This window comes from Parasteatoda tepidariorum, chromosome 4, assembly GCF_982258835.1.
Source record: "Parasteatoda tepidariorum strain Cologne lab strain chromosome 4, Ptep-v5.0, whole genome shotgun sequence".
Taxonomy (NCBI): Eukaryota; Metazoa; Arthropoda; class Arachnida; order Araneae; family Theridiidae; genus Parasteatoda; species Parasteatoda tepidariorum.
In genome coordinates, this window is record NC_141758.1 from 44,353,277 (window position 1) to 44,367,324 (window position 14,048).

At 28.8% G+C, this 14,048-nt stretch overlaps 1 protein-coding gene across 4 annotated transcripts in view; it reads left to right on the plus strand.

The window, feature by feature from the left end:
* Positions 1-13,610, plus strand: part of Nf1 (neurofibromin 1) — a 102,228-nt gene extending 88,618 nt beyond the window's left edge. For all 4 annotated transcript variants that reach the window (XM_016054481.3, XM_016054483.3, XM_016054484.3 and 1 more), the window contains exons 50-58: positions 2,716-2,803; positions 5,820-5,863; positions 7,744-8,081; positions 9,121-9,396; positions 11,118-11,218; positions 11,313-11,452; positions 12,133-12,179; positions 12,307-12,333; positions 13,163-13,610. In XM_016054481.3, coding sequence (XP_015909967.2) covers positions 2,716-2,803; positions 5,820-5,863; positions 7,744-8,081; positions 9,121-9,396; positions 11,118-11,218; positions 11,313-11,452; positions 12,133-12,179; positions 12,307-12,333; positions 13,163-13,483 — 1,382 coding nt within the window. In that variant the 3' untranslated portion in view covers positions 13,484-13,610. The remainder of the gene's footprint in view (positions 1-2,715; positions 2,804-5,819; positions 5,864-7,743; positions 8,082-9,120; positions 9,397-11,117; positions 11,219-11,312; positions 11,453-12,132; positions 12,180-12,306; positions 12,334-13,162) is intronic.
* The last annotated feature ends 438 nt before the right edge of the window (positions 13,611-14,048 follow it).

Sequence of the window (14,048 nt, forward strand, 5' to 3'; positions counted from 1 at the left end):
TAAAAGCAACTTAGATACTTGCTTTTACATATTTTAATTGCAAGCAGCATTTTTTTTCTCCTTTATCTAAGGGTTATATTTTCATTTGCCTGTAAAACATTTCTTTTTTATATTTTAAACCATTGAATAAAATGGACAGTTTCAAGAAAAGTTAAGAACCAAGAAAGAGCTTTGCTTTTGTATGACTCTTAAACTGAAAATTCATCTGCAATCACGCGGGTACTTCTCCAACAATATTCAAATTTACATTCCCCTTTTTTTTTTTTGAAAGGTGCATCTATTGCCAATAACTTTGAAAAATGATTGCGCTATTTCTAAATGACTCCAAAACATATTTCACGATTGTCTCACAATACCTTTAATAATTTTAAGCAATTGCTAATGCACTGTGATATTTTAAAAAATATTTTATCATTATTTCTGTTGAGGAAAAACTGTAATCGCATTTATTTGAAGCAGTTTTCTTCTACGTCCGCATGTTATCAGAATATTCTGATTGGCCGTTAACTTTTGAGCCCCGGAAGGCTATAAATACCAGTAACTCTGTTTATCTGATGTTCTTTCCTATTTCTACTGCCCCAGTGTATGTTCCAACTGTGTAACTCTCTGAATTTCATTACATCAACAATTTCTGATACTATTCTATTCTTCAAAAATTATTTCACTCTTTAAGTTCTAAAAAGAAAAGTGAAAAAATTACTCAGTAAAGGAGTACATTAAGCACATTTATAATGATATAATAAACAAAGCATTTCATTTTGCTCGCTAAATCCGAAATCTTGCTAAATGCCAGCTTCTTTTATGTGAGTTCTGCTGTATATTTATTTAACCTAAATTTAACTGTGTATAATAATGTAATTAGCAATTGCATTTTACAAATATCATTACAAAAGGTATCTGTGTGCTGAATTTAGTAGCATAATAGATATTTTATTAGGTCAAATTATATAATTTATTTTTAAAAAAAAATATTATAAGGTTTTGGATACCTTTTTTAATTATTTTTAAACTTAAAAAAGGTATCCATTAAAAAGACTGTTAAAAAGGTGATTATTAAAAATGTAAATATATTTTATCAAAAAGGTTGTTTAGCATTATTGCAAAAAAATTACTTACAGGTATTTTACAATTTTAAATAATTGTTTTGTGTTAAATACTTTTATTTGTTATATTGGCTGTACATAGTCTTACTTGAAATATTTTTAAAAAATAAACATCACTTATTAAAAACTAAACATTGCTCATTTACCATTTAATGGTTATAGAATAATAATTTAATGTGTTTATCATATAAAGCTGTATTATAGGGTAATATGGAGATAGAATACTTTATACAGTATCGTTCGATCAATTGTTTCTTAAGGTACCATTCATTGGGAATGGTAGATGTTGGAAAACGACAAATGGTGGTAAATATAAAATATAAAATAATGACTTAAAAATGATAAAAAATAATAAAGAAGTAATGAAAATAAATACATTTACAATAAATATAAAAAAATTTAATTGACAAATTATGTACTTAATGCATAAATATTTATGATGCAAAAAAAGGATGAATAAACATTTATTTAAAATATAGGAAAATTTTGGTTTGAAGATACTCATTTCTTCTTAATGTAAGCATTAATTTTTCAACCTTTGTAGCAGATTGCTTTTCATTTTTTGTAAGTTTGTGTGAAAACAGAAAGTTACTGATTACTTCGAAGGTGCTAATGTTGGTAATGGTGTGGTTGTGTTTTTCTGTTTGTGTGGTTGTGTTCTTCTGCAACCTTATTTTGAACCAACTGCACCACAAGTTGTAGCATTTTTATCAATTGATGTACAAATAGCAAATGTAATATTTGATGCGTTATCCCGAAATTGTAACAAATTCTCATTTTCTCCTTCATCATTAAAATCAGGAGTTACAGGTTTTCTTCTCTTAACCAAATAACTTCACTGTTTTTTTTTTTGGTTTTTTTTTCTGCTGTTGGTAGGTTTTCTGAATGTTAAGCGGAGGTATCTACTTGTTTCAAAAGTTATCTAAACGGGATATTATTAGCACTTTAAGAGTGGCGTTTGTAACGGGACTGTGAAAACAACACAATACGAAAGATGCAAGAACAATAGAGGAAGCTTTGACTGTAATATGATACAAAATTACTGCTTTTATTTTCAAGCCTTTAATTTTTAATAAGATTGTTACTATTATTCATGATTGTGCTGAGCTGACAAAATGAATTAAATAAAAACAATTAAAAATAGCTGTATCTAATAGCTTCAACAAATGTTTATTAATTATATCTATGATCAAAAAAGAAAAGAATAAAAAATACTGTTGAAGAGGTAATTAAATAACTAACAGGTAAGTACTGTTATAACTTTAATTAGCTTTTTATTGACATTTGTTAAAGATTCATATGAATTTTCTGCCCTATGAGTCATCAACAACATTGAAAAGTAGTCAATACCATTACCTTTTTAAGAAATGTAAAGAAATTTTGTTATTTTGTAGATCAAATCTAACCTGTATCTAAAACTAATTATCATAAAAAAAATTATTGCAGACATTTTGCAATGTGTAAAAATTCTTCAGAATAAGTTATGTATGGAACAGATTCTTTTGAACTACGTAATTGTTACTAAAAATAATGTTTGTATGTATTTAAAAAAATTCTTATATTAGTTAATGTTTTTCATTTTCTTAAACTTATAAATGTTTTTCTTTCCCAGGATTCCGTCATCCAACACCAACTACTGTATCTAGAACCACTAGAGTATTAAATACTATACTGGGAATAGTAGCTAAGCCTCATAAGCGGTATATCCTACATTTTTAGCTGATGAATCTTTAAATATCTATAGAAAATGTTAAAAAGCTTTAGCACCTTTTTAAATTTATTTTGTTAATGTAATGAAGCTTTTTTGTTTTATATACAGTGTGGTTCAAAACTATGTGTCAAAAGTAAAAGCAGGCAGAGGAGACTTAAATATGCAGATTTTGTATAGGAATGTGTGTACGATAATGTTGTTTTAAAGCGTGTAAAGAATGTTGATTAGTATGGCTTATAAAAGTGCTTTTTTGGCTGGATTCTCCATATTTCACATGGATTTCGAACAGTATGCATTGTTACACCAATGCAAAGCTTGCCTTGCATGTTGTTGCAGGGCTGCCACAAGGAGACTTAAAGGCGACTTTTTGCTACTTTTTTTGACACTAGGCGACTTTAGCGACTTTTTTAACTAAAAAGAGGCTAATAAGCGACTTTTTTTGACAACTGATACTTTTTTGGAGACTTCTTCTTCTTGCGGTTGCTTTTTTTTTCCCAAAATAATTGGATAACTTCTTTTTCCCCCCAATATTTCTAGCAATCTCGCCAATTGCAACACATGTTTTCCTGATCCCGCCATGCTTCACATTTTCTCTAGAATCCCCATCAGATTCCCATTCAAAATTCCCATCTAGATGGGAGGACTATGAAAAAATTCAAGTATAAAAAGATGTTTCACGCCTAAAATTTCTAAAGCATGTTTCGAACCGTTGGTTGACTCTTGGACCAGCAACTGAGAGATTTCTTGAACAGTGGTTGGCAGTAGTTGAATATTTTTCTGTATATCTACCCGAGAAAGAGAAAAGAATTACTCAAACTGAAAAATACAAAAGAATAATGAAAGCAATAAGAATTGCGGACATAAAAGCTGAGTTAAATTTCATCATAGAAAGTTCAAAATTATATGGTTCTTTTTTGGAAAATTTTCAGAAGTCTGAACCGTTAATACATGTATTGGATACTGAGATTAAAATTTTGTTAAAGAAGATTTCCGGTCGTATTTGTAAACCTAATGTAGAAATAAATGGAACTATTGCTATTGAGAATTTAAGAAAGGAAACTTCCTTGGATTGTGATGAATTGACAAGAAAAGAAATCAATAAGTTGCGTGAAAATGATAAATTAGATGTATATCGAAAAATTCAAAGGTATTATATGCGTTCTTATAATTATATATGGAATAATATTTCTAAAAGAGACAGTTTGCTGACAGATTTACGTTGTTTGTCTATTGGGCGCATAGCTCTTGAAAAAAGTGTCTCTGCTATAGGCAAAATCGCAAGAAACTTTACATTTATTGATGTAAAGGAAGTTGATGTGAAAGATGAGTGGAGGATTTTACAAACAGAAAGTGACTTTAGTTCTCTCAGTTGTAATATAAGAATTGATCATTTTTGGCAGAATATCATATATAAAAAAACAGATTTGGGGCTCTTAAAATATCCATCTTTAAGTAAACTTAGTAAAGTTTGTTTATCATTATCTCATGGAAACAGTGAGGTAGAAAGAGGATTTTCAGTGTCCCGTAGAGTTTTATCTGAAGATAAATCTTCAATGTCAGAGCGAGTTCTGAATGACCGATTACTGATCAGAGATTCCATTAAACTTCATTCTAAGGTTTCAGAAATTCCAATAACTAAAGATCTTTTAAACTTAGCTTATGGTGCACGTAAATCATATCAACTTTATCTTGATGATCAGAAAAAGAAGAAGAGCTGAGAGTAGAAAGAGAAAATGAAGAAAATCTTAAAGAAAAGAAAAAGCAGGAAGAAAATTTGTTAAATTTAAAAGGGTCAGTCAAAAAATTGGAAGAGAAAGCAAAGATAGTCAACCGAGAACGAAAGGAAATTGGAAAATCAGCTGATGAACTTTTTAAAGAGGCAAATAAGAGGTTGAAACTGGCAATTGATGATAAAAATATTGAGAGCATTCGGATAGCACAGGGTATGATAGAAGGTAGTCTCAAATTGAAAGAAAAAGAGAGAGAGTGTGAGCAAGAAGAAAATAGGCTAAATAGGGTTGTCAACAAGAGAAAATCTAATTTAATAGAATCTTTCTTCAATAAAAAGCCAAAAGCATAAATTGTAAATTATTTTTTAAAAATTGTATTTGTTTTTAATAAATAGTCTAGATTATTTGATTTTTGTTTATTCATATCTATCTTTTTCAGGCTTGTTACTTATTCATGCCTACCTATTATATTATTACCTAATGTAAATTTTTATTATACTACTTCTTTGCGACTTTTTTTTTTTGCTTACAGGCTACTTTTTTTGCTACTTTTTTAAAAATTTTATGCTACTTAAGCAACTTTTTTGGGGTATTTTTCCTGTGGCAGCCCTGTTGTTGCATTTTATGTATGGGACTGCTCAAGGAAATGGATTAGCTGCTGCAAAAAATGTACAGGGAGTGATTCCAGGATAGAACTCGGAGCGTCTTCATCGGAAGCTAAGCACAAGTGAATCATTTTATGCTTCCAGGCGTAATACTGAATTACCAAAGGAGAGTCTATTTATTTTTCTATCTATTACTGATGCTTTTTCCCATCATATAGCTTGTTATCCACTTAACATACCTATTGTAAACTGAAAATATTTTTTTTTTCTTTTAAGTCTTCACTTGTCTTTTCAGATTTCTCTGATTCATGCTGATGTGTCATTACCACACATTCCTGTACAAAATCTGCTGCCTTTCTACCAGCCTTTACATATATACCACCCTATATATATTATACATTTTTAGAAAAATGTAACAATGTAAAAATCAAATTAACATTCTGTCAAAATCATACAAAAAAAACTATTTCTTTTTTCACTGAGAGAAACTTTTAAATTACTTCACTAAAGTAAATTTACTGATAAAAATTATATATTTAAACTCTTTGTGCCCATTTAATTATTTACTCAACCAGTAAAATATACTAAGTTGCATGCTTATTTTTACATTGCTTCTATTAATGTACCAAAGTTATTAAAAGTTTCTTAGTCATCTGATCTTGATTTGTAGGGACAAGTTCCAAGTTACTCCTGAAAGTGTTGCCTATCTTGCCGGTAAGTAATAACTTTAGATTAAAATTATGTCACCAATCTCATTAAAATGATTGCGCAGATTTACTTTTAATGTAGGCAGGGGTTCATATGTTTCTATTTTTGACAGTAATCAAATAATATATTTTTTTTTAAATTGAACCATAATCATATTTGGTAAACAATTTGATTTTACTACTATTATATTATATTAATATATTTTGTTTATTTTCAACCTCTTACGTTATGATTGAGCCGTGATAACTCAATGGTTAAAGGCACTAAGCTAAAGGACTGGGGATAAAATCTCAATGTCAGCTTGAAGCCTACAAAGCTTCAAATCGATAGATACCAGCTTGTCTGGGAAATAAAAGTGGCTTTGGGCATTACTGACCACATTGTTTTGCATTACTGACAATCATGCTGTTGGTCATAAAATTGTAAGCCACCATTACCCATCTGGCCTACAATGAGCTGTTGCTGAAATACTTTACTTTACCATATCATTTACGGAACTCTTTGTCCTAGTGATATTACTGCCAATAAGCAAACTTGTAACCTTTCAATGTTTTTTTTTCCTTTGGTTACTCAAGCATATTGTATTAATATTTGCACTAAAAATTTAATTTTAATTTGATTTGGTCTAGTTATTAACGCAGGGTCAAAGTCTCTATAAATTCTGTATTTTCTATATATTTTTTTAAAACTTTAAACCTCCTGTTTTGCTTTATATTACCTAAATAATCTTATAAATCCTATTTTGCAATCAATCTTTTCCAACACAGCAAAATCATTGTGCAAAACTGATAGATTTTTCATCCCATAATGTGTAAAGAATCCGAAAAATCTGCACTGCTTTTGAAAATTTGTTGCTTTAATTGAGGATTCTATTAAGAAAGTTACAGATGAGTGGAATCTCTATCTGAAGGACCTTTTTTATGATGACTTTCTAAAAAATGAAGTTACTCTAGAAATTCATGGAAACCCATTGATTACTTTTGGAACAAAGTTTTATAATTAAAAGATAATCAGGATCTTTCCTGATACAGTTTTCTAATCTGTTCTTGTCAAAGCCTGTCATACATTTTGTCATGGGCAGTTGAAAGAGGTTTCTCTGTTAATAAAAGAATTGTCACATTTGAAAATCAAGAATGAACCTTCACACCATCAAATGCATAAGAATTATCAAAAATGGTGTAAAAGGAAAGGTTATGGATGTTTGCATCACTCAAACAATAATTAAATTTTATAAGGATGCATTTTCTGAATACAAAGCCTAAAAGACTTTTGAACAAAAAAAAGCATAGGCAACCAAATTAAATTAAAATGCACCACAAGCAAAACCTGATAAACTTTTCTTCCAACCTTCTTGAACCTGATGAGTAAAGTATCTAGTGCCAAGTCAATGACTGATCACGGCAACCAACGTTCTATAACTGAAATAAAACAAAAATGCGGGAACGAAGCAGAAGAATTTTGTTGATAAAAATTTTTATTTGAAGTAAGTTATTAATAAAGGTAAAATTTTAATTATTAAATGATTATATTAAAAAAATATGCATAAATTAATTTATTTTTAGTTGTCCTATTTTTTTAAAAAATAAATCATATGTTTTTTGTTTTTTTTAAATTGTTACTTCTACTTCTATGTTGAACTGAAGCTTCACTAATGGCACACTAAAGTTTTACTATAGGTTTTTTATTAGAACATGAAATTCATTCTTTTTATTATTTAAAAGAGTTTTGGCGATATTAATGATATTTGTATCAAATTCTAAACCCACATTTCCTTGTGTTGTCAAACAAATTGTCGTGTCCTTTATCCTTAAAATGGCAAAAACATATCTGTTTATTATTTAGGGAAAATAGAAACTGCTTTTTTAATTCTTATCTCATTTTTTTAGCACTGGTATCTGTGTCAGAGGAAGTACGCAGCAGATGTCATTTAAAGCACCGAATTACTAGAGTTATTTCTGAGTCACCTAGCGCTGAAGCGTTTGCCACAGAATTACACCCAACTGTATTGACTCAAGTTTCTACTTCTCCAAGTAATCCTAGTCCACCAACTCCTTCACCGTCTTCCAATTCTGCACAGACTTCACCCCATGGTCCTCCACCTGCCAACTGCATTCAACAAACTCTTCCTGTTACACCAGTCAACAGAAGACATAAATCATGGGACACGCTTGATCAAAATGCTTTATTTCAAGCAAAACAGAACAAGCAGTCACCAGTGCAACAAGTAAGAATCAAGCTGTATAATAATTATTCAATCTTTGTTTAGAAGTCAACCTTACGTTATCCAGTGTTATTTTGTCAATATTATTTAACTTTTATGAAATTCCCTGTTGCATGTCTATGAGACTTTGTAAAAACTTTCTCTGATCAGAGTTATTGCTATTAACTATTAATTCAAACCTTAATTAGAGTCATATAGGTTTTTTTTGGTTTATAGCATTCTAATGTTTGGCATAATTTTTTTTTAAATAAGTATGGTTTAGCTGTGATTATCTGGAAATAATTCAGATTAAATCAAATTAGAACTATTGATTACTTGGTGTAACAACCAAATTAGACCCAAGACAAAATGTATTGTTCCAGTAGACTGCTGGATTTTGCCAGTTTCTCCTAGTCTACTGGTTTAATAAAAATTCTCCTAATTTTTGTACATTTTAGAAAATTCTCTAAAATTGAGTAAGTTTCCTTAAAAAATCCCTATTTAAATTGAATTTTTGTGCAAATTATTGCTTGCTTGAATATTTAAGTATGTGTCACTAATATGTTATGAAACGAGCCTCATTTATAAAATTCAGTTAACTCTCTTTGATGAATTAAATGGCTATTAATATTTAAATTATGAATAAGCATAATACATAACATTTCAAGATCATTTAATGTTAAATCGTAACTGGAAAATATTGCAGTATTTCTATTTTGATGACTATAAAAATCCCTAAAATTTCCTATGTGTAAAATATTTAGTATATTTTGCAACAATATTTACTAAATATACTATTACTATTATAGTATTTTGCAAAATCTACTGAGTTTTTTCCTATCTGTATTGGCAACTATATGAAATATCATTTTATTTTCTCGGCTTTACTCTCGGCCTCATTTGATTTGTGGGCCAACTCCATTTTTATTCACTTGTGATACAAAGCCTTTAAGCCTAATGTATATATTGTTTTTACTATCTTGTCTGATTTATGGTGCTCTCTATTTGGGTGCAAAAATAAGATGGAGTTGGTTTAAAATAAGATAATTGTTATTTTTTTTAGCCTCAGCCAAAGGAAAACAAGTTCTGGCGAAGCTTGGATATTGATGCTCAGATATTGCGCCCTCGTTTCAAAACACAGCGAAGTAGTTCCATGCCCACTCCCAAGGCTCAGAAGAGCGAAGAAGGAGGTAGAATGACTCCAGAACTAGATGACCAAGATGAAGACTCCAGTGCCCACAAAGAAGGAGCATCCAGAGTTTCTAATGAAGATAATGTCCTTTTAGATCCTGAAATTCTAGTCGACTTTCCCACCCAAGCTTTAGTTCTCACAGTTTTGGTATTTAAACTTTTAAGACTTCCTTCAATTTGTATAACTATTTTTGTTGATTTTTCTATTTTATATTCCCTTTGTTTCAGATCCATTAACCATTTTTTGATGCTGTAATTTCATTTCAACTCTTTTTTTTTCTTTTAATATTAAATTATTGGGCATGAAAATCTACTTCATATTTATGATTTTCTGTTTTTTTTCCCCCTATCTTTTTTTAACATTTTTGAGTTTTTTGTAAAATGTAAAATATTGCCACTCAGACAAACATTATCTTTCAAAATCAATTTTTAATCGATAGATTTCTAAAGTATAATATCAATCACTGGCAATTTATTTAAATATCCCTATATAACATAAAATCGTAATGGTCTAACACCGTTTTCCATTGTTGTTGGCACATTTTTATTGGCCAGAAAATCAGGTGGTAGGATCCAGTTTTCCCCCATTCATTTCTATATTGTTTAGGTTGTCATCAGCATAAAATTAACAAAAGTCGTAAAGGCATTGTTTTCCTTTAAATATTTTTGTATTCCTAATTTAAAGTTATTTTCCAGTACTGCTATTATTAGCGTAAATTTTAAATTATGTTTGTGAACTCATAAAATTTGTTTGAACAATATAATGTTATAAGAATATAAATGTTATTTTAAAAAATGATAATTAGAAAAATCACTTCTGTTCACCAAGAGATCTAAATGTTTTTAATACTAATAGATAGTAATATTTGGAAATAGAGGCGCAAGTGCATAGGTAAACATAACTCCTTTTGGTACATAGATGTTAAGTGAATAATTTTAACTTTAGTAGAAAAACTGTTTTCTGCCAAGAAAAAACTATTATTGTGAAGCAATCATCTGGGTTGGTGAGCGGTAGCGAACAGGGGGCTCAGCCACCTAGTAATTTTATATTTATAAATAAATATACACATTACAGTGTTTTCATCGCAGAGAAAAAATGGGTGAGAATTTCTCACCCTTTCTCAAAAACAGGGTGAGATTTCAAAAAGTTAAGTGAGATTTCTAAAAATTAAAAGAAAAACACAAAGAGACTTGAAAAAAAATCATTTCTTTAATTATAATACATTTTTAACATCTTCTAATTTTCAAAGCATTGAATATTTTTGCTGCATCATCATATGGAAAATGTTCTACATCTACTTTTTCATCAGCTATTCTCATTAGGTTGCTCAAATGCGTATTTGTTTCGTTTTGATCGTTTCTACCCACATTTGTTTCATTCTCATTTGTCCGTTTCGGAGTAGAAGATATTGCCTTTACAAGGTATTTGTCCATCTTGCATTAATGCGCAAAAAATTTGAACGTCTTACATGAAGAAACCTTACGGTAAACACGTGGTTGCAGAGAAATGCGTTCTGAAAGAGGTTCGGAGGGATGGTGTTCTGTTGTTCTTAAAGGTTCTGAAAAATCCTGGTAAATAGGGATGGGGCAGATATTGAAAATAGAGAAAGATCCAAGAAGAAAAGTGAAACGGATTTTATTCTAAATGGCGCAATGAGAAAGTTTTTTCAAAATGCGAGAAATTCGCGAATTTTTAAATTGGTTTATGGAATGCGCGATTTTCTCGCGGTAATCATTTTTTAATGCGAGAAAAGAAAAAAATATGCGAGATTCTCGCGTTCTCGCTCCTTAGTGAAAACACTGCATTACAACATTTCGAAGTACATTATTGTTATCATGCAATATGGAATTGTTTTTTCTTTATTTCAGGCAACACTTGTAAGGAACACTACTGATGAAAATGAAATGCAAGTCCTATACGAATACTTAGCAGAAGCATCTGTTGTATTTGCTCGAGTATTTCCTGTGATGTATGAATTATTATTACTTAATTTATGAGTAATCTGTGTTATATTTCATTTTTACTTATGAACATTTATATGTGTTTTTCTTTGCGAATTTTAGACACAGTCTTCTGGATTCCAAAATTACAAGTGTTTTGTCTTTGTGCCATGATCAGGTAATTTTATCCGCTGTTCAAAGCATCATTCAAAACATGATATCATGCGAAGATAGCAGTCAACAACAGTTGCATTATTTGCAAAGTAAGTCTTACATTTTGTAAACTTGTATTTAATAACAATGTAATTTGTAAAATGTATTTTAAGTAACAATGTTAATAATTATGTAAAAATGGTTTTAATGGATTAATGTAAAAAAGGTTTTGCAACATTGACTCTCTTTATTAAAGCTATCGTTAATAAACAAACTTTTTTTAATCTAAGCAATTTGTTATTTGAACTTATTGAGCTTTTGCAATGAACTTTCATGTGTTATTTTTCCGATCGAAAAACATGTTTAATTCCTTGTTATTCAGCAAAAAAATTTTGTTATTGAACAGAAATTTCTATAAACTGAAATGCACTTTATATTAAGTCGTAAATCTTATCTCAATTAGACTTAATTTTATCTTAATTAGACTTAATTTTTTCCATACTACCATACATTTTATTTTTAAGAAATAAAAAATATTGTTTCTGAATTTGTTGTTTCTGTATACTTAATTTTTCAATCATCAGTATAAAAACATTTTGAATTATAAATTAAAGCTTTTTAGAGCGTTTCACAAACTGTTCTCATATATTTTCTTGAGAAACTCAAAGTGCTTGATATTCTCACAGCTACAAGTGAAACTGTCATTAAAAATAATAATCTTTTTTACATTTTTATTTCTAATGATTTCATAACTATTGTAAAAATTCAGATTTATGTTTTTTCTCAACAGCTTTTGGATTTGGAGGTCTGTGGCGATTTGCTGGACCATTTACAAAGGTAGAACTCCCTTAATAAATTTTTTTTAATTATTTTATTTTTCTTTTCTAAATTATTTAATTTTACTTTAATTGTTTATCAAAAAGTTACATTTTGTATTTAAAGTTCTTATTTTTATTATTTTCAGTCAAATGCCTGTGCTGTTACTATTTGTGTAAGTATCAACTTTATTTTTTGCACTATGAACTTTTTTTTAAAAAAATGAATCAACAACTTTATTTTTATATATATTATTTTGATACATAGATAAACTTTATTTTTTGCACTATGAACTTTTTTTTAACAAAATGAATCAAGAACTTTATTTTTATATTATTTTGATATATAAACTTTATTTTTTGCGCTATGAACTTTTTTTTTTAAAAAAATGAATCAATAACTTTATTTTTTTATATATTATTTTGATATGTAGATAAACTTTTTTTTTTGCACTATTAACTTTTTTTTAAAAAAAAAAAAATGAGTATTGAATAAAGGAGTTGCTAACAGTTTTTGTAAGTAGTGTTTAAAAAATTTAATGATAAGAAAAAACATAAAAATTAATTCTTATCTGCAGAGTTTAAAAAAATTCTTTAAATTATAAAAATGATTATTTCCGCTTTGAATATGAAATCTTAGTAGTTTTAAAAAATCTCATTTTCTACTAGCAGATAATTCTTGGCAATGCAAATTTTATTAACCAAAGGCTCAGAAACAATAAAGAATTTAATAATGAAAACAGAAACATTTTTTCTTATCTCTGATCCTATAAAAATTATTTGAATAATGTTTTTTTTTTTTATTTCTTCTTTATAAGTAAAAGGCAGATTAATTTACCAATTACTTATAATCTACAGAAGAAATTTAATAATAAAAAGGCTTAATTTTTTCCCATCTACAGAGTTTAAAAATATATTAGTTGAAATTTTTTTTTTATTTCTGCTCTTAATTTATCTCAATTTAATAATAATCTTAAAATTGGCTTTAACAATTTCATTTTCTAGTCACAGACAAATCTTGACAATGCAGAACTATTCACCAATTGCTTAGAAGCAATGGTAGAAACTTGTCTACCAATTGAGGATGGTGAAGTTCATGACTTAACTCAGTACCCAAGTACATTAAGTGTTTCATCCACCATGAATTTGTCATCGTCAATGTCAAGCCTAACTTTAGGGTCACCTACGGAAAAAGAGCCGACAACTGAGTACTCCCCTCTAGTCAACGAGGGATCCAATCGAATGAGGCATGGATCCACCAATCAGCTATCACGTCAGCGCAGCTTGAAGTGTAAAAACTCTAAGAATGGGAAAAATTCTCATTAGAGAATTTTTTTTTAAAAAAAACTATTGCACGAATATTATAAGGGCACATTGAAAGCTGTTGTATATTTGTAGAGAAATGTGTGGTATTGTGTAACAATTTTCTTTCCATGTTCATGAAAAAAAGAAAGCTTTTGAACAATTTCTGTGTTTTATGCTGTAATATTTGCAAATCTTATTAATGTCACTTTCTTCCTATTTGATAAGGCCATGTTTGCTTTTGAACTGTAAATTTTGAGAGTATTTTATCGGAAACTATTTTCTATACAAAACATACAATTAGCCTGTCAAAAGATTTTATAATAACTGTTTTAATAGTAAGCGGAAAATTTCAATTGAAAGAATTGATAAAAAATTATAGATGTATAGTGAATGAATAAAACACTTTTTGTATAACACACTAATCCTCAATTTACTAATTTTACTGTACTTTTTTTATTTATATAAGAATAAATATTTAATGATCTCCACGAGTTAATATTTTATTCGAAGACTGTATTTATTGGTTACTACATTTTTAGCTGCTTGATTAAATCTAATTTTATGCATCAGAATTACACAAGAGAGA